This window comes from Nannospalax galili, unplaced genomic scaffold, assembly GCF_000622305.1.
Source record: "Nannospalax galili isolate Female #2095 unplaced genomic scaffold, S.galili_v1.0 scaffold538, whole genome shotgun sequence".
Taxonomy (NCBI): domain Eukaryota; kingdom Metazoa; phylum Chordata; class Mammalia; order Rodentia; family Spalacidae; genus Nannospalax; species Nannospalax galili.
The window spans coordinates 759,749-784,547 of NW_008343842.1; the positions used below are offsets into that span (position 1 = coordinate 759,749).

Here is a 24,799-nt window from a genome sequence, read left to right on the forward strand (position 1 = left end):
CATGTTTAGTAGGGAAGGCTTCAGTCCATCCTGAAAAAGTATCTACAAAGACTAGCAAATAATGGTATCCATACCTGCCAGGTTTTACCTCAGTGAAATCCATTTCCCAATAGGCTCCAGGTTTTCTCCCTTGAAGTCTGATTCCTGGGTTTCTAATATTTGGCACCACATTAGTGAGTTGGCAAGCTTTACAGCCATTGACAATGTCTTTAATCTTCTTCCTTGATGTTTACTTCGGCATGTTGAATTAAGTCCTGCATTCTCTTGATGTACTTCAGCATCAGATAATGGGGTATCTCCCAAATCTGATCGGGTGCCGTGGACATGGGCCAGGATTCCGACACAGTCATGCAGGGGGCATCCAAGTCTGGGTCTGGCAAAAGCATGGCTGGATTCAGGTCAACTGGTACCTGGAAAGTGATTCTAGCAGGATTAAGAAGTAATGCCTGATAATGAGTTATACGGGCATTACTTAGCCATCTGTCTGGATGCTGCTTTAAAACTCCTTTAATTGCATGTGGTGTGGTGATGGTCAAGTTCTGGCCCAAAGTCAGTTTGTCAGCATCTTTTACCAGTAGTGCTTCTTTGAGTATATAGCCCAAGTATTGGACCTGTTGTTTGTATAGTTGGGCCTTTTTAGCAGAGGCCGATAGCCCAGGCTTCCCAACATCTGCAACAGGCATTCTGTGCTATCCATGCATGCCTCTTGGCTGTCTGCCACCACAAATAGGTCATCCACATACTGCAAGAGACTCCTTTCCCCAGTGCTGTCTGTCTCAGATGCCTCCTCCAGTCCTCTGGATCCACAGTGGCAGCCAACAGGATCCTTGCCAGGTCCTTGTTCTGCCTCCTTTCTGCCTTTATCTGTTTTTCCTCTGCACTATCCCTATTATTGTATACTTTCTTGGCCACAGTTATTAAATCCCTTAAGCTCTTTTTACCCAGTCTCTCTACTCTTTGGAGCTTTTTCTTTATATCCGGAGCTGGCTGGTTAACAAAAGCCATGGCCACTGCCACTATATTATCTTTGGTCTCCAGGTGTAATGGAGTGTACCTGCAGAAGGCATCCATTATTTGCTCCAGGAACACAGCTGGGCTTTCATTTAGTTCCTGACTAATATTGTATACCTTTGCCAAATTAGTTGGCCTATAAGCAGCCGCTTTGAGACCTGCCAACAGAGCCTGGTGGTAAACCAGAAGCCTCCCCTTACCTTCTGCAGTATTATAATCCCAATCAGGCTGGGTCAGTGGATAGGCAGCATCAATCAGTGTCGGGTCAGTAGTAGGGACACCAGTATTGCCAGGAATTAATTTCCTGGCTTCTGTTTGGCTGCGTTCCCTTTCCTCTGTGGTAAACAGGACCTGTAATAATTGATGACAATCATACCAAGGGTTGGTGTATGAATAAGACAGTTTCTAATAAATTAATAAGCTCCTTAGGATTTTCAGAAAAGTTAGCATTCTGGGTTCTCCAGTTGTAAAGGTCACTAATGGTGAATAGCCAATGGTGATGGGGCTGGTTGCCAGCCTCATCCGCAGGGCTGGCAACTCTGAGGGGTAGAACAGTAGAGTCTGGACCCTCTGGTGTTGCTGCCCTTCTATTCCTAGTCCCCTGAGCCAGTCCCCCCCTTGTGCCTGTGAAGAATCTGGTACCAGGGGTGCCGGTTCCAGAGGGGGTACCTGAGTTCTGGAGGGGGTACATCCTGTGGAGGAGGTGGATAAGGAGGGGGAGGAAAAATTAGATCTTTTTCTGTGCTGCCCTGTAAGACAGGGTACAGTGACAGTACTGATGGTTTAGTTTCAGGTTTAGGTGTTTTCTGGGTTGTCGTTTTCCATTCTGCAGTCAGCACCTCAGTTTTCTGAAAAGGAAGAAAAGACTTGACCCAAGGAGGGGGGTTATTAACTAAATCTCCCCAGACCACTATGTATGATCTTTGATCTGAGTATCCTACATGTGGTTGAAGAATAATTTTCTCAACCATGTTAATGACAGCGGGATCAAAGGTCCCCTCTGAGGGCCATCCCGCATTGAAAGTGGGCCAAAGCGGGCCATTCAGACCTGCAGAAAGTAGTTAGTTTATTCTTCCTGACAACAACAGAGAGGTTATGGGCTCGAGTCTTAACCTCTCCAAAATGTGCAAGAACCAGGTCCAGGGGTGTAGAGGGAGTCTGTCCCATTGCGTCCATCTCAGTCACAGAGACATAGACAACCAAAGACAAAACAGAGAGTCAGAAAGACACGTAGAAGGCCATGTAGCAAATTCCCCTGCTCATGCAGAAGAAAAACTGAAAGGACAGTGGCAAAGTGCCATGCCGCGGGAGCGACCTGCCTTGTCCTTTCACAGAAATCAGCAGAGTCCAGGGCCCTCCGTCTCCTCTGCTGGGGTCTGGAACATCTTCCAAACCTCTGTGGTCATGGTCATCCAGTGCATCTGCTCCAGCCGCTCCTGACCACACTGTTCACAAGTTTGCCTCGAGGCTCAGAACAAAAGCTAGGACAGACACAGACAGGCACAACTAGAAACAAACACTTACCGGCTGGCCAGGAACCCTTCGGTTTGGGGGTCCTGGGAGGTCTTGGGGATCCCGGACGAGCCCCCAAGATGTGCCCAGTTCACAAGACCCCAAAGACCACCAAGGAGCCGACCAATGCAAACACACAAGGGTTTTTTATTGTTACAAGCTTAAGGTTGGGCCCACTCTATCACCGACCTAGTGGATCTCAGATATGAGACCCCTTGCTTTGGGAGACAGATATTTTTATAGGTTTATTTCAGCAAGTTCAGCAAGTAGGGGAGTAGGGGGTCTCCAGCCTCGCAAGCATCTGATTGGTTGCAGCCCAGTGCCAAACCATAAACTGCTGGCTTCAGGAAATCTGAAAAGTCATCTGGACTTTTAGTACTTTCCTCTCCCTGGTTAATTGACCGTTAGCAGGGAAGTTGTTCTCTATCCGTTCCAAGTATACTTTGTTTGTGTGTGTGTGTGTGGTTTTTCCTGGAACAGGGCTCAGGGCTGGGTCATTCCCATGGAGGTTTTATCCAAGATGGAGTCACTCAGGTCTCTCGAGGGCAGTTTGGACAATATGAGTCCCTGTCTCAAAACAAATATGATCATATGCCTAATGAAGTCAACTCCTAACCAAGGTATTATTAATGCTAGTGGGTTCTTTGTTTGGGTTTATTTTTATTTTTATTTATTTATTTTGGTCTTTTTGAGACAGGGTTTCTCTGTAGTCTCTGCTGGTCTGAAACTCACTATTGTAGACCAGGCTGGCCTCTATCACAGAGATCTGCCTGACTCTGCCTTCTGAGTGCTGGGATTAAGTCTATAAATTTATAAATCAAGCCTTGTGTTTGACTGGCATTAGAGCTAGTATCTTTTTTGTTGTTGTTCTTTTTGAGACAGGGTCTCCCTGTAGCCCCAGCTATCCTGGAACTCACTATATGTAGACCAGGCTGGCCTTGATCTCACAGAGATCCACCTGTCTCTGTCTCCGGAGTGCTAGGATTAAAGGCGTGCATCACCACGCCCAGCATATTTTTATTTTTAAAAAAATTTTAATAACTACATGATTACAAGCATTTCATTACAGGTTTAACATATTCAGTAACACACTCTAGAGCAAGAGTACATCTCTTTCACAAGTGGCTGTAAGTTTATAGGTTCACAGTTCAATTAATACAGTTATACAATATTGAACTCAGTATAAGCCCTGTAAGACATAAAATTGAATGAGTTTTTAGCCTTTAAAAAAGATCTCCATTTCATTTTAGAATATATTGTTCCTTGTAGAAAGATTCATTGTTTTTGCTACTAACACTGAGATGTTGGTACATGCATCTCTACTGGCCTTGATCTCACAGAGATCCACCTGTCTCTGCCTCCCAAGTGCTGGGACTAAAGGCATGTACCACCATGCCCAGTATGATAGTAACTTTTACCTGTTGGTCTCTGAAGAGTCCAGGATCTTGTGACTTCTTGCTTGTTGACATGGTTATCGGTAAATGGTTCAGCCAGGGTATTTATGCATTCACTCAAAACGATTATAGTGGTTGGATTCTTTGTTTTGTCAAATAAAGTTTTAGTTTAGATTGTCCAAAAATCAGCCTGGAGAAAAGGGTGTGTTTGTTAGTAGCTTATTCAGGAGGTAGGCACAGAAGGCTCTGCAGAAGGGCAACCAAGAGCAGGGATACCCATCATTGCTCCATCCTGTGGGGAGCCTCTGAGGAACAGTTGGAGGCCAGTGTGACTGTATGAGATACTAGCTCAGAAAAAACAAAATCAGTGCAGGAGAGATGGCTCAGTGGTTAAGAGCACTGGCTACTATTGGAGATAGTAATTAAAGAAAGAAAAAGGATGGGGCATGGTACATAGACCTCTAATCCCAGCAATCAGGAGACTGGCAGAGGCAGGTGGATCACTGAGAGTGTGAGAACAGCCTGATCTACATAGCAAGTTCTAAGCCAGCCAGGGCTACCTAGTGAAAACACTGTCTCAAAGAATAAATAAAAACAAAACAAAAAATTATCCCACTATGGAGCTGAGAAGCATTCCTGCAACATAAACTCCCTGGCACTCGGCTGCCGAACCCAAGAGCCCACAACTAGAGAAATACTGGGAGGAGAGCTGCAAGAGCTGTGAGAGGGGCGAGAACTCTTCCCACATGGCTTTTGCAGTGGCGTTGGTCTTGAGCTGCCTCGTGGGTGCTGGGACCCAAACCCAGGTCCTCTGCAAGAGCAGCCACGGCTCGTAAAGCCTGAGCCGTCCTCCAGCCCTTCTTTCTCTTTTTTACTTACACATTGTATCACAAAGCTGGATTGTTTGTATTTTGTTACAGAGAGTGCAGTTAATGCTGCTAGTAAGTACTGAAAGTAAAGATATTCATTATATGTTGTTTTTCCTTAGGATTTTCTATTGCAGCAAACGATGCTAAGGATTAAGGATCCTAAGAAGTCACTGGATTTTTATACTAGAATTCTTGGACTGACGTAAGTGAAGTAGTTCTTAGCCACTTCAATGTTTAAAACCATAACTTTGCAAATATAGGGAATGTTTTCAGACACATTTAAAAACTGAAAGTTTGTTTCAGGAGTAACACAAGTTGGACCAAGTAGATGGCTTAATGGGTAAAGGAGTCTGCCACCAAGCCTGGGTGACCTGAGTCTGTCCCCAGGCCCCGCTTGGTAGCGAAAACCAACCCCCACAAGTTATCTTCCAGCTTCCACGTGCATGCCACAGCACGTGCCCCACCCCCACCACTAATAAATAGGTGTAAAAAAATTTTTTTGAGGTAACAGAAGTTCTCTGTGCCAGGAGTCTGCGGGGGGCCTGATTAGACAAGGGCTTGGTTCAATTCTCTTCTGCCAGGCCACGGCCCAGGGGCAACAAAAGACATACATACTTTCATTTTCTGCAAATTCCCTTTTCCCTGAGAGCTGGCCAGCTAAATCCTTCATGCAGTCAGACCCTTATAAATATTCTGACTGCTTTCAGTCTCTTGCTTTTTTCTGAAATCATGTCAGGACATCTTATTCAGAAGATGAATGGATTTATTTAAACTTGACCCTTGGTTCCATTTTTATAGGCCGCATTCTCTTTTGCTGATCAGGCCGCTGGTTTTATAATCCTTAGAGTCTTTTGATGCTGATTTTTTTTTCCCCTCCCCTGCTTTATTGAGGCATAACTGACAGTTTTACTTTTCTTGGTTTCTTTCCTTAAATAACATGAGGTTTTTGTTTTTGATAATGCACATATGTAAAGACTTAAATTAGGGGCTGGAGAGATGGCTCAGTGGGTAAGAGCACTGAGTGCTCTTGCAGAGGACCCAGGTTCAGTTCCCAGTACCTACATAGTGGCTAATAAACCATCTGTGACTCCAGTTCCAGGGGATCCGACGCCCTCTTCTGACTGCGGGCATTGCATGACATGGGTGCACTGACATACATGCAAGCAATATGTTCATACACATAAAATAAAAATAACAATATTTTAAAAAATAAATTAAAGATCTTTAATTTACTGCTCAGATAACTTCCATTAGCATTGTGAGAACAGTTCAAACAGTATAGTACAGTCTACTTAGAAAATTTGGCCAGTTCTGAAAACAAAATGAAGAGTAATAGCTTTCTTCCCCTAGCCGCCCTTTCTCCCCAAAGGTAGCTGCTGTTACTGTTTCTTATGGTTCTTTCCAGAAAAAAAGTGACTTTCCATATATTTATGGCACATTTAAAGGACAGAGTGAGAAATTCATTGAGCACTTGCTATTTACCAGGCACCAACCCCATTCTTCCCTTCAGTCTTCACAGCAGACCTTACAGATGGCTTATACCTTCGTACCTGTGAAGAAACCAGAGCTTAAAGAGATGACATTTCTGGTCTCAAATCCCACAGTTGACATCTGGCAGAGCTGAAATTTGAATCCATGTTGGATGGGCCCAACTGTTGATCCTGTTTTTAAAGAGCCCCTCCCTGGCCTGGAGAGATGGCTCATTGGTTAAGAGCACTGGCTGCTCTTATAGAGGACCCAGGTTTGGTTCTCTGCACCTACGTGGTGGCTAACAACCATCTGTTACTCCAGTTCCATTGGATCTGATACCCTCTTTTGGCCTCTGCTGGCATTGCATGACACGGGTGCTCTTAGATATGTGCAAGCAAAACACTCACACATTAAAAATAAATAAAACTTTAAAGAGCCTCTCCCCACAATAGGGTGCATCTTGACAATAACCTAGAGAGACGCTTTGCTGCGAAAAGCAAGTTACAAGAGGTTCATTTGCTTCAGCTCCTATCTGATTGTTCATTAAGGCTGGTACAGTCTGCTTTGTTGGGGACAGAGAGTTTTCCCGATTGTACTCTGGGGTGCTTGACCTTTGTGGTGATGGCATAGAATAAATTTTATTTGTGATGAATCAATGCATCAATCTCAGTGGTCCACGGCATATCAGATAGCAGGTATAAGTACATAAGAGTTTGGAGCAGAACTCTAGAAGCTGCATTGGAGGCTAGGGAGAGGGCTCAGTTGGTAAAATGCTTGCTGCCTGAGCATGAAGACCTGAGTTCAATCCCCCAGAACCCATGTGAGAAAGCTGGGTGCAGTGGTGTGCTCCTGTAGTCCTGTTGCTAGGGAGGCAGAGATGGAAGGATCCTTGGGGTTTGCTGGCCAGCCAGTGCAGCCAAATCAGTGAGATCCAGAGTCAAAACAGTAAGGTGGAAGCCAGCTGTAGTGGCACCGGCCTTTAAATCCCAGTACTTGGGAGGCAGAGGCAGACAGATCTCTTTGAGTTGGAAGCCAGCCTGGTCTATAACTAGTTCCAGGCCAGCCAGGGCTACCATAGTGAGACCATGGTCTCAAACAAAAAGGGATAAAAAAGAGCAATTGAGGATATTCCGTGTTGATCTCTCGCCTCAACATGAGTACACATACATACACACACCATATACATGTTTACACAAGCAAGCATGCTAACACAAAAAGAAATTTTGAATTTGCTCGATGAACAAGGTTGTCTTTGAGCTCTTTATCCTCGGTAATCTAAATCAATGTTCCTAGTCCCGGGCACTCCTAGTCAACAGGCATATATAATCTTTTGTCCTGTGATAAGCTATGGTTTCAATGATGTTTCAAAACCTCAGAATTTAGTTTATTCACTCTTCCTCCCCCATCAAGCGTGTCCTGTCCCACTGACACGTTCCCTTCAGCCTACAACCAACTTCAGTCTTTCGAGACTGTGTCTCTGCTCCTTTATTTCCCTCCCTTTGTCATTGTCTGTGCACAGAGATCTGTGTAGACCATGCTGGCTGCTGTTTTGTGTCGTTTTTAGTTTACCTGCATGGATATAGGTGCACCTGTGTCATGCAGTGCCTGAGGAGGCCAGAAAGAGGCCACAGGACTCCCTGGAACTGGAGTTAGTTGCTGTGGGAGTGCTGGGAACTGAACCTAAGTCCTCTGCAAGAGCAGCTAGTGCTTTTAACCACTGAGCCATCTCTCCAGCCCTCTGGCTGCTGTTTGGCTTGCTTGACTCCCCTCCTTCCTAGGCCAGTGAGGTCCAGCTTCCACTGTCCCACACTGTCTAAACTGCCCTCACTGGTCCTTCCTTGTCTCCTGACCTTTTATAGTCTTAATCCTGTTTCAACTTTCTCTGCTATTTGACACTCTAACCCCCTTGTTGTTGACCTCACATTTCCTGTGGTAGTAACTGCCCTTCCCATTCCCCTAGCTGCTGCTCCAGGTCTTCTTTTCTCAAAGTTTCAGCACAGTGAGGACTCAGTACATGTGTTTAACCAAATGGCATGCATCTGAATGCTAGGGAAATGAGTTACTCACTAAAAATAAGGCTCCCCATTTATAGACAAGTACTATAATTCTAGCTGAATTTCATTAAATGTGAACAATTAAGAGCTGGCTGTGCTGGGCCACCTCTGTTATCTAAGCACTTAGGAGGCTGAAGCTGGGGATGAATTTGAAGTCAGTCTGGGCTATATAGTGAGTTCAGGCTGTCCTTGGCTACATAGCAAGACCCTGTCTCAAAGAAACAAAACAAAAAACAACCAAAGAATTGATGAATTGCAGAAGCTTCTTTTTTAACTAAAATTTCATTATCTAAGTGTGTGTGTGTCTGTATGAATGTATGCTGCATATGTTCAGGTGTCTGGAGGCCAGAAGAGTGTCAGATCCCTTGGAGCTGAACTTAGAGGTGGTTGTGAACTGCTCAACATGGATGCTGGGAACCAAATTCAAGTCTTCCAGAAGAACAGGAAGCACTCTTAACTGCTGAGCCATCCCTCCAGACTTGGGAGTTTCTCCCCCACACATACCTTTTTTGGTGTGTGGTGTGCACTTGGGGGGGGTGGGACTGGGCACATGTGTGGAGCCTAGAGGTCAACTTTGGGCTCTGTTCCTTAGCAGCTTACCACTTAGGTTTTTGAGACAGGATCTGTCACTGGTACCTGGGGCTTGTAAATTAGGCTACACCAGCTGGCCAGTGAGCCCCATCAGATGTGCTGTCTCTGCCTCCCCTGGGATTGCAGGCACCTGCCACCATCCCCAGCTTTTTACATGGATGCTGGGGATCAAACTCCAGTCCACATGCTTGCCTGGCAAGCTCTTTACAGAGTGAACTATAAATGAGATTCCCTCCTCCCATTAACTTCTGCCCTTTTTTTCCCCTCTGAAATAACTGCATTCTATGAACTCTTATTCTTAGTAGAACTTAAATATCATTGCATTGATTTTTAGTATGAATCAGCCTTTCCTCTTGTAAATAATTTTGGCTTGCTTATTTTCATTTCAGGCTGCTCCAAAAGTTTGATTTTCCTAGTATGAAATTTTCACTCTATTTCTTGGCTTATGAGGATAAGAACGACATCCCCAAAGACAAGAATGAGAGAACAGCATGGACGTTTTCCAGAAAAGCTGCGCTCGAGCTCACACAGTGAGTCTTTATGTCTCTCTATAGATTCAAAATTTTCTTAAGGTACTTTAAAAAATGCCTTTAATCGCAGCACTGAGGAGGCAGAGTAGGCAAACCTCTGTGAGATCAAGGCCAGTAGTCTACTTAATGAATTCCAGGCCAGCTGGGGCTACAGAGAGACCCTGTCTCAAAAAACAACAAAATATCCAGCACACTACTTTGTAGTACTTAATTTTTAAATTTTAAGGCATTTTTCTAATCTCAACATTTTAAAGTACAAAAATAAGGATTCCCCATTTTTCCCTTTCTACTATTTTTTTTTTTTTTTTTGAGACGGTCTCCCTGTAGCCCCAGTTGGCCTGGAATTCACTCTGTAGACCAGGCTATTCTTGATCTCACAGAGATCCACCTGCCTCTGCCTCTCCTGTGCTGAGATTACAGGTGTGCACAACCATACCTCCCTTTCTTTAGACTGTTTCTTTGTACTCTTTGGCAACTACCAAAAGAGCATTTTTTGCAGTATGCCTGTGTGTGTGTCCCTTGATTCAGACAGACTTGCCTAAGTGGCCGGCTCATCTGTAAGACAGAAGTACCCAGGTCTAGCCCTTGGAGCTTTTTAAGGGCTTAACAAATAGACATACATAGAATTTAATACATACGTGACAGCCGCTGGCCTTGTTACTGTCCTCTCACCCAGTCGCCTGACTTGTCTCTCCTTAACCTGCTTTGAATTATCCTGGCAGCTTGCATCTTCTACAGGGGAAAACTCATATCTGTAGTAGCAGGGTTGGGCCCTGTATGTAAAGTAGCATGCAGACACGGTAAGACTTTGGAGCAATTTCCTTTCAGAGTGGCTATTCCGCAGCTCAGAACTGTAAGTCGTTATATTAGGGAGGTTCTCTAAAGGACCATAACCAATGGCATGTATGTATAAAAGGGGATTTATTAGATGGCTGACATGATATGGTCTGGGTAGTCCAACAATGGCCACCTGAACACTGGACAGGCCGAGAACCCAGGAGCTGCTCAGGCCGCAAAGCTGGGTACCTCCAAGGTCCTAAACCAGTGCTGGAGGCCTGGCCTCCCTGCAGGTCGCTGGTGTTGGATCCATGACAGAAGGCCAGCGAGCTGGAGTCCGGCAGCAGCAGGGCATGGCGGCAGCAGTGGATGCACGCCTCAGCTGCAGTGTGACACTGCTTTTTCTTCACGTGCCTTTTGGAAGGTGTCACCCACTCTGAGGGTGGCTCTTCCTCTTTGGAGATGCCCTCACAGACATGAGTCTCAGTCCTCCACATGGACTGTGAAGACCAGCCATCATGGTTGTGTTTTCCCTTCCTTTGTAGCAACTGGGGCACAGAAGATGATGAGACCCAGAGTTACCACAACGGCAACTCAGACCCTCGGGGATTTGGTATGTGTGCCTCCTGTGTGTGCTGCTGGTGGGTTTCTGTCATTTTGCACAATGTACATATTTATGACTACAGTAACCCTAAAACATGAATGACTTAGTTTTTAAGTATAATCAATTTATTAGAGAGATGGTTATCTTGTTTTATACAAATAATCTTATTTAAGGGTGATAACAGAAACAGGCAGATCTCTGTGATTTTGAGGTCAGCCTGGTCTACATAGTGAGTTCCAGGCCAGCCAGAGACCCTGTCTCCAAAAGAAAAGAAAAAAAAAAAAAAAAAAAAAAAAAAGGAGGCGCTTCAAAGTTTAAGTTTTCCAGTAAGCTTTGTTTTTGATGTGATACTAGGGCTTGTGCATGTTAGGCAACCACTCTACCAGTAAACTGTACTACTTCCCCTACTCAAAGAGTTTTTAACTGTAAAAGAAACAAAACTGATTCTCAGTTTCTGGTAGTGTATACTTCTACTTTTATCTAAAATTTCTCATCAAGATGACAGAATTACAAGTTTCGTTTGGATACTGTCTAGTCAATACCCACAATAAACCTATTAAATATGAGTAAATGATAACTTTTTGGTATGGATTATTCTAAATAGATTGACCTATATATTAGCCAATGCTGGTTTATTTAAAAATAACATAATTCAGAGGCTGGAGAGCTGGCTCAGTGGTTAAGAGCACTGGCTGCTCTTACAGAGGATCTACATTCAGTTCCCAGCACCCACATGGTGGCTAACAACCATCCCATAACTCCAGTTCCAGGGGATCTGGTGCCCTCTTCTGGATTCTACAGGCACTGCACACACATAGTGTGCTTACATACATGCAGGCAAAATACTCATACACATAAAATAAGTTTATGAAAAGAAAGTACAGGTATATGAAACAAATAGTAAGACAGACTCCATGGACAGACATGAAGTAGCCCTCACACACATACAGTGACAAGAAAAGTGGGATAATTAGAGCAACCACTTATTTGATTATATCCAGCTAGTTAGATCACTATTTCTTGTTTACTATAGATTTTTGAACCTATTTAACTCTGTTTTCAAGTGCCTTATGTTTTGGAATCCAAATGGCAATTGGGTACACTGTTGTAATTATTTCTCCTTTGCTCTGTTTTTTTTGTGTGTGTGTGTGTGCGTGTGTGTTGGGATGGGATATCACCTAAGGTCACATTGGAATTGCGGTTCCTGATGTATATGGTGCCTGTAAAAGATTTGAAGAGCTGGGAGTTAAGTTTGTGAAGAAACCTGATGAAGGTGAGTCAGTCCGGCACCCACTGTGTGCACACCTGTGATTTGATAATACTCTCAAGTAACTGTTGTAGTCAAGCTTGTTGATTGCAAGCAACAGAAGTCTTTCCAACAGTTTTGAGAGAAGGAGAATACCCCGGTATCTTAGGAACTGAGAGACAGGTGGCTTCAGAAAGGACTAGACAGGTTCTGGACAGCCATCAGAAATCTAGGCTCCTGGGGTTGGAGAGGCAGCTCAGCTGTTAAGAGCACTGGCTGCTCTTGCAGAGGACCTGGGTTCAGTTTCCAGCACCTACATGGTGGCTAACACCCATCTGTAACTCCAGTTCCAGGGAATCCTATGCCCTCTTCTGGCCTCCGTGGGCATTGTGCAACATGGGTGTACTTACATACATGCCTGCCTGCTTTCATGTGTATTCTGGGACTTCCACACTTGCAGGGCCAGTGCTTTATCCACTGAGCATCTCCTCAGCCTCTGTTGTTCTTTATTATCATTTCCACCCCTTGGTTTTGCTAGGTTCCTTAACATTTTCTTGTCTTGGTTCACACTGGTCATATTTCACGCTGCTCATCCCTCTTGCATGTTTTAATAGTTCCTGGTCCGTTGATGTCATAGTTCATGTTCAGTTTGAATCTATAATTCATGGTTTAAATAATTATATTCCTAAATTCTTGTTATTTTAACCTCCAAACTATTTTTCTTTCCCTCAGCTTTAAGCTGTTCTAATCCATCAGGCAGTGTGAAGGGCAGAAAGCCAGAACTAATCCTCTGTAATCCTGAATGATCTCAGGAAGACTGGCTTATAAGCCCCAGGCTGCATTTCCTGTTTACCTGGAAATGAATACTCCACATTCCTAATTGAATTCTTCAGATTAGATGCAACCCTTTCTCCCTCAGCAAAGCACTGTTAGTAGGAGACACGTTGGAGGTTGTCATTCCTGGCCCTGGCTGTGTGGAAAGGGAACAAGGGAGTTCAGTACTGAATAGACTTTCGTGGGGTCCTCACTAGCACGAGCTTGCTGTGTTGCCCTTTACTGTTGAGGACATCTGGGAACCAGCAGTTGAGACCCTCACATGTGCAGGGGAGTGTTGAAGCCCGGGGGACTGAGGGAGCGGAAGCAAATGTTCTTCTGTTTATTCTCCCACAGCCATGAGCCTCTCTGCCAAATTGCCACTTACAGTGACCAGGTTTAGATAGTCATCTCCCCATCCCTAGCCCTTTCTTTTTCATCCACATTTCTATTCCTTGGCCTTGGGGTCAGGAAGCAGAGGTGAGTCAAAGGAATTCAGCATCTTGGTCCCAGAATAAGACCACTTTAGACATCTAAGCAAACAACTCTGACCTGGTAGCCTCTCCATCCTAGTTATAATCCCTGGGAGTCACATTCTGATTAACAGGACTTGGCTTACCTGGTATACTGTTTAACAGACTTTATGTGACCCAAGCCTCTGGGTATCTTGGTTGAGTGGGTAGGCCGTATCACCTGTTCCCTTGAGCACCTCTCTGTCTTCTTTTCCTTCTTAAATGTTTTCTGTGACTGGTGAACTGGTAGCATCAAAATGAGGCAATTCCTGATACCTAACAGATACAGAACAGTTCTTAGCAGGGCTGGTTTTCAGCTACTAGTGAAAGGTAACAGTTCTGTCATGAAAAACATGTAGGAACATTGGCAATAAAGAATTTTTTAAAACTATGGGGATGGAGAGATGGCTCAGCAGTTAAGAGCACTAGCTACTCTTGCAGAGGACCTGAGTTCAGTTCCCAGCACCCCGTGGTGGCTAACAACCATCTGTAACTCCAGTTCCAGGGGATCCAATGCCCTCTTCTGCTCTTCATTGGCATTGCATGACTCGGGTGCATTTAAGTACATGCAGGCAATACACTCATACACATAAAATAAAAATAATTAAAAAAAACATGAAGGTATAAACAAAATATATTTCATTAAAATACAAATTAAATTTTGATAAAATCGTGCTTGATTTTTAAGGGTTTTCTTCTTTCTAGTGATGATATTTTTCATTTTGCAGGTAAAATGAAAGGTCTGGCATTTATTCAAGATCCTGATGGCTACTGGATCGAAATTTTGAATCCTAACCAAACAGCAGAGATTATTTCGCTGTGAGAATGCTCCCTTGAGGTGTCAGTGAAGATGGGATGGAACCGTGTGGCTTGGGTGCTCAGACACCAGAAGCCTCGAGCACTGTTGTAATACAGTCCCAGTTCCCATTATCCGGAAGTCCATTTCCCTTTCCTACTTAGCTGTGTGGTTTTTGTTTTTCTGTTTTTAATTTCCCTGCACCTGTATAGCTAACCTGATTTTGAAGTAGCACTTTATCTTGTGACCTTGACTGTCGCAGTGCAGCTTTACCCTTCAGGTAGTAATGGGAGCAGTTCCCTCAGAGGCTGCGTTTGCTGCCTTCTGTCTCTTAAATACGTCTCTTCAAGTCTGCTTTTGATTCATCAGTTAAATTTCTTTTTAAACTTTTTTCTTTGTGTCCATTACCTTCTGGGGTTTTGATTCCTCAGAAATAACTTTTCACAATGGAAAATAAAGAACACTGAACAGAAATGAAACTTTTTGTGTACTTCAAACAGCATAAAGTGTTTATTTTACAAAAGAGAAGGTGCTCTTTGAGAGCAATTCAGAATCATGCTGACAAGGATACTGATAGAAATACTAATTTTTTGTACGTATAAAAATACTTTCCAAGTTCAAGGACTAGCTTACTTCTTTGGGAATGTGGGAGAGGGATTCATATGGCTGGGTGCTGAGACAGTGGATAGGCTGGAGCACACTGTCACTTTTACTACAGTTACCCTGTAAGAAAGAAAGCAGCTCGTCATAAAATGACCTTTTGGCCTGAAGGCAGCATGGAGAGGGTGAGTGCTCAGGATGTCATCATGCTTTGTGTTTAGATTAGTCCTCAGGATACTGTCCTGCTGTGAAGCCTGCAGTGAGGTTGGTCTGTGCCCTTTACTGAAGCTGGAACAGAGACAACCTGGGGAAGTGTAGATGATGCTTACATTACTCATGCAGAGCCTTCCCTACCCCAGGGTCTTCTTGATGCTTGTAATCATTTATGGTAAATAATGTTCAGTGGTAACTCAGATAGCATACCTTAACTTGGTGGTCCTCCTTGACTGACATTTGATGGGTCTTAAGGAGATGATTTTGAGCATCTCTTGTGACTCAGAGAATTAAAACATCCAGTTTGAAATCAAACTACATTCAAATTTTCTGTAGGCTCTAGTAGAAGACCTTAGGATAGGTGATGCCAAATGTTCGTAAACCACTAGAAGCGCTTCATATTTTCTTTTTGGATGAATTGGATTTATGTGAGCAGTTTAAACAAATCATAGACTGAAATAAAAATTTAAATAATAGTTTAATTTGCAAACTTCTGTCTAGCAAGCTCTTTCTTATAAAAGGCTGCCCTTCAAGAGGGATTTGAAAGGGATTTGAAAGGCCCTGCAAATTCAGGCAGAACCCAGAGTACACGTATTCTGTACAGCCTATAATCCGGGTAGTTTCTATGGGTAAAGAAGTGTGGGAAAGGAAAAGAAATAAGGGATAAAAGATTTGGGAGGATAAAGTACAGAGAGGAAAAAGCCAGCTATCAAAAAGTGAATCACAGCCAGGCTTTGCAGCACCACCTTTAACCCTAGCACTCGTGAGGCAGAGGCAGGCAGATCTGTATGAGACTGAGGTCTCCATAGTGAGTTCCAGGCTAGTCAGGGCTTATAGAGTAAGACCCTGTCTCAAAAAAAAAAAAAAAAAAGGGCAGGAATTTAGGAAGACCCATTTCTCAATTACTAGGATCACCCAGTGAAGGACTATCCAATTCATAGCAATTTGAACCTTATTTCCAGGGAAAAAGACTTTTTTACTTGCTAAATAAATCTTGCCAAAAGATAAGTCTATTCCTTACATTCATTCCTATATACACTGAAAAAAAAAATACATAGCCAGGACTTGCCAGGAATTTGGACAGCTCACTTCCAAATTAACTTACCTGGGAAGCTGTGATGGGAAGGAAGGAGCTTGGGCACTGGAAGCTTTGTCTCCATAACAAGAATACAGTCAGCGTAGACTGTTGGTCTGTGAGCCCTACACGGCTGAACCTGGGACTCTTGCTAAGAGCCGGTGCCTGAAGAAGATCACTTATTGCTTCCAGACACAGCATACTGACCAGTATGGCTTCAGTGTTTATTTCTCACAGTTCAGGAGGCTGACAAAAGCAACACAGATCCAGGGTCCTTTTGACTTGTGGACAAGTGCTTTCTGTGTCTTCCTATGGTAGAGAAACCACCTTGTCTCTTACAAGAACACTCATCCCATTCAGAAGGGCTCCATAACCAAACAGCCACCCAAAGATCTCGTTTCCAATACCATCATCTGGGGGGTTAGGGTTAGACATGGGGATTTGGAGGGAACCAAACCTGTTCATGGCATAGTGTATATAAATAATTCATAGTAACAACTTTGGAGTGAATTGTATCCTAAAGATGCTGCTGGTGATAAGGAAAATCAGAAATTCTGGGATGGGTTGATAGAGACCTCAGAGATTGCCAGATTTCTAGCTCTCCTGTCATTTTTAGCAGTTTTCTGTTTGGATCAATAACATTTGTGACCAAAGACACTAAGTGTTGTGTGTTAGATCAATAATGTAGTACAAAAAAGTAACCTGATATTCCTTATTTGTCTCTAATAAAGGCTGAAAACCCTTTCTCAAGGCCAGATTCTCGTCATGTCTCCTACCCTGCTAGACTAACAGTTCCTCAGATTGTCACTTTAGATGGGCTGATGCTTCTGATTCTCGTTGCTTCAAAGTAGAGTGTGAACTGACAGCGTTTACAAAGGGGGGTGCAGATCCACACTTTCAGACTTTCTTCCTTATGTGCACACTGATTTCCACCTCAGATCAGTGGCTGTTTATCTGAGCTACTGCCTTTGGGAGCTCTTCAAAAAACAATGCTTTATGTAATATGTCTTTAAATTGCTTGCTTATAATTACAAAGGCTAACTAATGAAGCATGTTAGTGATGGACACAATTGAGAAGTGACTCACCTGGAAAGCAAAAACAGATCACTCAGAGATTGGCCAACCATGGACAGTCAACACAGCTTAACTGAGGAAATGGTGACTCAGCTTAATTCAATAATTAGTTAAGAGCCATTGTACTGCAAATGCATAGAGTTGAGTCCTACTGATAGCATATTATAGAAGAATTTTTAAATGCTAATACCGAGGACTTTTATAGCTGCAATGAAATAGGTGCTTCCATAGACATTTTCAAACTACGCATTAGAGCTGGAGAGATGGCTCAGTAGTTTTAGGAGCACTGGTTGCTTTTGCAGAATACCAGAGATTGGGTCCCGGCATTCACAGGGCAGCTAACAACTGTCTATAACTCCAGCTCTGGGAGAGCTGATGCCCTCTCTGGCCTCTGCAGGCACCAGCACTCAAATGCTCATATAAACATACAGATACATAATTAAAAGTAAAATAATCTCTTTTAAGAAACTACACATGGGTGCTGGAGAGATGGCTCAGTGGTTAGGAGCACTGGCTATTCTTGCAAAGGACCTGGATTCAGTTCCCAGAACCAACATGATAGCTAACAACTATCTGTAACTCCTGTCCCAGGAGATCTGAACCCTGTTCTGGCTTCCCTGGTCATTGCATGCACATGGTACACTTACAAACATGCATGCAAAACACCCATACACATAAAAAAATGCCATTAAAAAAACTGCACATTAGTTTTGTGATAGGTTTCAAGAATTTAAAGACTTAGATGTTCCAATCCTTTTATTTGATTAATGCTGTGCTATTCTGGGAATTCTGTCTCCTAGAAAATAATTGGTGATTTTAACTAAATTAAATCTAACTTGTTGCTTTTATGATTTTTCCATAACCATAAGAAAAGGAAAAGCCCGCAAATGAGAAAATAATTTCATAGTACCCACGATGATAGGATGTTGCCTATTTTAATATTTCAGCTTTCAAACGCTATTTTAGAGCTCTATTTAAATGTTCAAAGAACACAGAAAAATGCTATGAGGTATTAAGTTAAAAAACAATGGAAATCTATGTACATCACTCTCTTAGTAAGACAAGAAAAGAAACACACAGAGATACATGGGAAGAAATGCAACAAATTATAATTATCCCTAGTGCGAAGATTGCTGTAAGTTTAGTTACCTTCCTTGTGTTTTTATGAATTTTCCAAATTCTCTGACATGAGCAATCTTACTTTCTAATGTGGAAAAAGTAATGAGACACTTCTTAATTTGTTAACATTTACTTTTTTAACTTTTAAGTTAAATGATGTACTCTAAAAATACTTTCATAGCAGGGTGTGGTGATGCACATCTTTAATCCCAGCACTCAGGAGACAGAGGTAGGAGGATTTCTGTGAGATTGGGGCCAGCCTAGTCTACATAGCAAATTCCAGGCCAGCTAGGGCCCCAGGGAGACCCTGTCTCAAAAGACCAATAAATAAATAAATGTTTTAACCTGATATCCAAACACCAATTCATTAAGTTGTTCAAAACTGCATATAGGGCTGGAGAGATGGCTCAGTGGTTAAGAGCACCAGCTGTTCCTGCAGAGGGCCAGGTTCGATTCCCAGCACCCACATGACGCCTAACAACCATCCATAACTCCAGTTCCCTGGGGCACCAACGTCCTCTTCTGACCTCCATTTGTACAATACAGGTGCACTTACATACATGCAGGCAATACACTTACACACATAAAACAAAAAATCATAAATATTTTTTACACTCTGTATAGTTAAAAAGGATGTATTCTACATGACCAGGTTCAATTAAGTTATCCTCAAACTTTCCATAATAATTTAAATTTCTTGCTCTTTAGAAAGTTGAAACTGGTAGGCAAACACCCATGAAGGAAGTCAGCACATCCGCATCCATACTGCCTGCTCTTAGCTGACTGATTCTGCAGGGATTTTTCTCTGTTGCTTATGTGCACTCTGTATTTTAAAGCTAGCCTCACCAACACAGTTTTTGTAGCCACTTCTCAGAAACCATGCTGACTTCCAGGGTCTGTACCTGGAGGGACATCCCACCCTTGGGCCTTCGAGATTCCCCAGACAACATGGATCTCAGGTGTATTAGTCACTTTTCTGTTGCTGTGATAGAAACACCGACCAAAACAATTTATAGAAGGAAGAGTTTATTTGAGCTTATGGTTCCAGGGGAATTACAGTCCATCATGGCAGGGAGGCATGGCGGCAGAGGTGGCTACAGGAGGAGCAGTGGAAGCTAAGCTCTCACATCATCATGCAGGCACAGGAAGCAAGAGGGCGACTGGAGATCCAGCAAAGCTTTAAGAACTCTCTGAGCCCACCCCAGTGACGTGCTTCCTCCAGGACAGCCACACCTTCTAAAACCTCCCAAAACAGCGCCATCATCTGGGGACAAAATGTCCAAATATTTGGAGCCTATGGGGGACATTTTCATTCAAACCACCACATCAGGCATGTGATATCTCTTCACAGGGACTTCTTGATCATCAGAGCTGTCCCGTGTGACACCCCTCCCCACAAGTCAAAGCTTCGAGGTTCAGTTTTGAAAGCCCATTTTCCCTCCTAGCACAGGGAGACCCTGGTCTAGCTTCTTGAACAGAGGAGAGCCCTGGGTTACCAAGAAATGCAGGGAGATGAGTTACTTCTTTTATGTATGAGTATTTTGCCTGCCTGCGTGCAAGTGCAACCATATTGTGCATTGCCTGCAGATCTCAGAAGAGGGTATCAGATCCCCTGGAACTGGAGTTACTGACTATTGTTAGCTGTCGTATGGGTACCGGGAACTGAACCTGGGTCCTCTGCAAGAGCAGTCAGTGCTCTTAACTACTGAGTCACCTCCCCAGCCCTGAGTTAATATTTTAAATACCATGTCATGTAATAGGCTGTAAAAATTTAATGGAGTATGTGTGGCATGAGAGGGAGTATACAACCATGTCAAATATCCTTGTAGAATGAAAAGGTTGAAAATATGAGATGGATACTGTACTGAAAAAACTATCATCTGTGAAGGCAAACCAAACAAAACAGAAACCAGCAAGCAAAACATCAACAGGGGTAAATCAGATTTAAAATCAATATTAAACATTCTACTTGGGTTTACCAATGGCAGTTTCTTTTTAAAAAATATTTACTATTGCATTTTATGTATATGAGTGTTTTGCCTGAATGTATGCCTGAAGAGGCCAGAAGAAGGTGTCAGATCCCTTGGGACTAAAATTATAGATGGTTGTTAGCCAGCATGTGGGTTCTAGGAATTGGAACCCGGTTCTCTGAAGAACAGGAAGTGTTCTTAACCTCTGGGTCATCCCTCCAGTCCCTACTAATGACAGTTTTTAGCATCTGATGGACTGGTTTGGAGACCAACTAGCCTGGAGTATGCACTGTACAGCAGAGCCCTTGCCCTCACACGGTGGAGGGCAGGAACGGGATCAAGAACAGAGGACAGCCAAAGTTGTCCTCTGACCTTCACTCACATGCCACAGTACATTCACAACCACACCCCCCCACAAGCAAAAATCTTTAATTCAAGGGAGGAAATAAGATGGCTGTCCTTGGAAAGCTTGCCCTTTGCTTCCATGGCCCTGTGCTTACTTGGTTTAATCTGACTTTCCTGACAGTTCTGTCTCTACTTTCCTTTAAGTACAAGTGAGAAACAGAGTTGAGAAAAAAGGGAACCAACTCCAGGCAGATCTTGACTGCATCAATGAAGGCAGGCCAGCGGCCATACTTCCTCGCCGGGCTGTTGCCAGGGTCAAAAGCAGGAAATGAGTGTGAACCATACTGTTACCTGTGCCTGGCATAGAAAATGGCACATAAAATATTCCCCAATATTCTGTGGGGCTGGAGAGATGGATCAGCGATTAAGAACACTGGTTGTTCTTGCAGAAGACCTGGGTTCGAATCCCAGCACCCACATGGCTGCTAACAACTGTCCGTAGCTCCAGTTCCAGGGGATCCGACAGCGTCTTCTGACCTCCGAGGGCACTGCACGACGGGTGCACTTACCTACATGCAGGCAATACATGCATACACATATAATAAAAATAAGTAAAAAAAAAATATTCCCCAATATTCTGTCCTCAGCACTACCTTTTCTGCCAGCAGTCTCTTCCTTCTTTTGGAATATTCATGGCTTTATCATCTTTAATAAAATTACTTAAGGAGATAAAGAGGTGAGAGCTAATACACAGGCAGAGTCAACACAGAAATATAATCAATACACAGTAATATTTGGCCTCTGTGTCCGTCTTCCTAGACTCTGGGACAAGACTGATGGCTTATTTCCCCACGTGGAGAAACAAACGGCCTTCTACTTTGGCCATTTTTGTGCCCTTCTGGTCTCATACCTCTATCTTCTGATCCCAGCATTCTCCTGTTTATACCTTGGTTTGTCACACTCGGACTGACGGCTCCCTTTTTATTTCTACCCTAAAACGGCAGTTTTCCGATGCTAGCATATCAGGATCCACAGAGGAAAACGTGGCACTTTATTAAAGAAGTCAGTCACAAAGGACCACAGATTGTGTGACTGGGTTTCTGTGGAGTGTCTAGAATAGGTAAATCCACAGAGACAAGAAGCAGGTTACTGTTTGCCTGGGGCTGGAGATGGTGTGGCGACAAAGGAGTGATTGACAATGGGGATGGGATTTCTTTTTGTGGTGTTGAAAATGTTTTAAGTTAGAACATAGTGATGTTTGAACAACTAAAATCCACTAAACTGGACTCTTTAAACAGACGTACAGTCCACTAAGGCTATTAGGGGAAAAAACTATGAGGGCTTGTGTGTTAATCAGCTTTCTGTCCCAGTAGGGGGAAAATGCACTACTGAGATAATTAACTTAGGAGGACAAATTTATTGATTGATTGATTTGATTTTTTTTTTTTTGAGATAGGGTCTCGCTATGTAGCCCTGGCTGGCCTGGAACTCCCTATGTAGACCAGGCTGACCTCAAACTCACAGAGATCTGCCCGTCTCTGCATCCCAAGTGCTGCGATTGAAAGTGTGTACCACCATGCCACCCAGCTGGAAGGATTTATTTTGACTCAGGCTTTTAGAACTTTCAGTTTGTAGACACTTGGTCCCTTTGCTCTGGGCCTGTGGAGAGACGGAGCATCATGGCAGAGAATGGGTAGTGAGGCCGAGCTTTTTACTTCCTGGTAGTTGAGAATCAAGGACAGGACTGATCTTTACAGTAAAATTTACTCCCCAAACCCATTAAGCGGTGAGTCTATAAACAGACCCATCCATTAGTAGGTCAGAGTCCTCATGGCTTGTTGAAAAGCAGACTTCTGGCCTTCACCCCCGATGTTTGATTCAGTAGGTCGTGTTCAATAGATTTCAGAGGGTCTGACAATTGAAACTGGCATTTTAGCAAATGCCCAAGTGGTACTGCTGCTCCAGAACCACGCAGTGAGGAGCACTGGGCTGGAGTAGTAGCATGGTGCAGTAGAAGTGGGAGCCAAACCTGGTGGCCAAGCCTATAGTGCCAGCTGCTTGGGAGGCTCAGGCAGGAGGATCTCCTTCTCAGGCCAGTGTCTGTGGACATCATTCTTCCAAATAACTGAACAGTATTCTGTAGCATGAATGTTTCATAATTCACTTATTTCCCTACTGATGAACATTCTAAGTTCTTCCAATATTTTTCTCGTTGCACCTTGCACCAGAATAAATTTCCTTAATGTGTATGTGTTTTACATGTGGGGACTTTTTGCAGGCGGGGGAGAAGAGACTCAGGAAGATCTGAGTAAGTGTATTTTCAGTAGATGTCAACAGATTACTTTCCAAGAAAGCTGTAAAAATTCACACTCTCATTTGATTCCAATTTCCCTCAGGACAAGGGAAATTGAGCACTTTTTCATACGTTTTGGCAATTTGCATTTTCCATTTTATGCAATGCCTGTTTAGTGTATTTGCCCATTTTTTTCTATTGGATGATTTGCCTTAGCATTTCTGTCAAAGGTTTTAGAAATACTTCTCTGTCCTTTTAGTATTTAATTTTATTCTATCAATCTAGGACATAATTTTCCTTTTCCATTCACATCCAATTTGGGGGGAGGGGAGGGTTCTTTTTGAGACTGGCCTGGAACTCACTATGTAGATCAGGCTGGCCTTGAACTCACAGAGATCCACCTGCCTCTGCTGAGATTAAAGGCGTGCACCATCATGCCTGGCCTTCACATCCAATTTTTAAATTTCAGAACCTAAAATACCTTCTCACTCGCCCTGCATTGATTTTCCTCAAGGTAGCATATGCATATTTTATTTTAGCATTACCTTTGGGTAGTTGTTAAAAAACCACAGCAGGGGCTGGAGAGATGGCTCAGCGGTTAAGCACACTGGCTACTCTTGCAGAGGACCTGGGTTTGGGTCCCAGCACCCACATGGTGGCTAACAACCATCCATAACTTTATTTTATTTTACTTTATTTTTATTTATTTTGTCTTTTTGAGACAGGGTCTCCCTGTAGTCCCAGCTGACCTGAACTCACTATGTAGACCAGGCTGGCCTTGAACTCACTAAGATCCTCCTGCCTCTGCCTCCCAAGTGCTGGGACTAAAGGCATGCACCACCATGCCCAGCAACTTTATTTTATTTTAACACATAAAATTAAAATTAAAAATTAAAAATTAAAAACAACAGCAAAAAAATCAAACAAAGAAAGCAGACTCCCAAAGAAATGGTCAAATGAGAATCTGGCAGAGCACATCACATGACCAAGCCATTCTTACATTGCTTTGCTCTACTTTATCTGCCTAATTCTCCCGTCATTTCTCAACCAGCACAATCGAACAGGACTTTTTGCAATGACACATGCACTGTCTAATACAGTAGCTAGTGAGATCTTTTTTAAAAAATATTTTATTATTTTATGTGTATGAGTGTATTGTCTACATGTATATGGGTGCACCCGTGTTGATTTGCAGCCGCCACGTGGGTTCTGGGAACCAAACCCGGGTCCTCTGCAAGAGTAGTCAGTGCTCTTAACCGCTGAGCCATCTCTCCAGCCTCGCTAGTGAGCTCTTAAAATGTGGCTAATGGGGCTGAGGAACTGAGCATTGAAATGTAAAATAACCATACGTGGCTACCATATTGAACACTATAGCTCTTGAAGCCCCAAAACATTTCTTCAATCTCTGTACCCCGCCTCTGTGTCTAGCTCACAGTAACTTGTAAATGAAAAGTGAAGTAGGAAGAAAGACTAGGCTATGTATTTTATGTTCTTGGTCTATTAAGAGATGAAGAAATGCCCAAAATAGGAGTATAAAAATTACCCTGTGTTTTAATGTTTACCTTACATTCACAACCTGCTTTAGTATTCTATACTCAAGATAATTTCAAAATTAAACGATCACATCAGTGACAGATTGGTATTGATGACAGTGCCTAAGAATAGTTACTCAATCAACTTTCTACCATCAGCTTAACAAATACAAAAGATACAGTAAGAAAACAGTGAATCTCAATTTTTTTACATTAAATGTACCTTCAGTTAAAAACTATACATATGTGGGAACATATATACTAGAGAGTATAATCAGATTATGACTCTATGAGGCAGAAAGGAGATTAAAACAAAGACTCTGCTATATAGAAAGCTAGTCCTTGAAATTCGGGCCTCCTGGAAGAGAAGAGAAAGATTAGGAGAACCTTATTTGACTG

At 43.1% G+C, this 24,799-nt stretch overlaps 1 protein-coding gene across 1 annotated transcript in view; it reads left to right on the forward strand.

Moving 5' to 3' along the window:
• Glo1 (glyoxalase I) overlaps nt 1–16,818 on the forward strand; it is a 26,953-nt gene extending 10,135 nt beyond the window's left edge. The window contains exons 2-6 of the mRNA XM_008840043.3: nt 4,906–4,988; nt 9,291–9,431; nt 10,754–10,821; nt 11,996–12,085; nt 14,112–16,818. Coding sequence (XP_008838265.1) covers nt 4,906–4,988; nt 9,291–9,431; nt 10,754–10,821; nt 11,996–12,085; nt 14,112–14,206 — 477 coding nt within the window. The 3' untranslated portion in view covers nt 14,207–16,818. The remainder of the gene's footprint in view (nt 1–4,905; nt 4,989–9,290; nt 9,432–10,753; nt 10,822–11,995; nt 12,086–14,111) is intronic.
• The last annotated feature ends 7,981 nt before the right edge of the window (nt 16,819–24,799 follow it).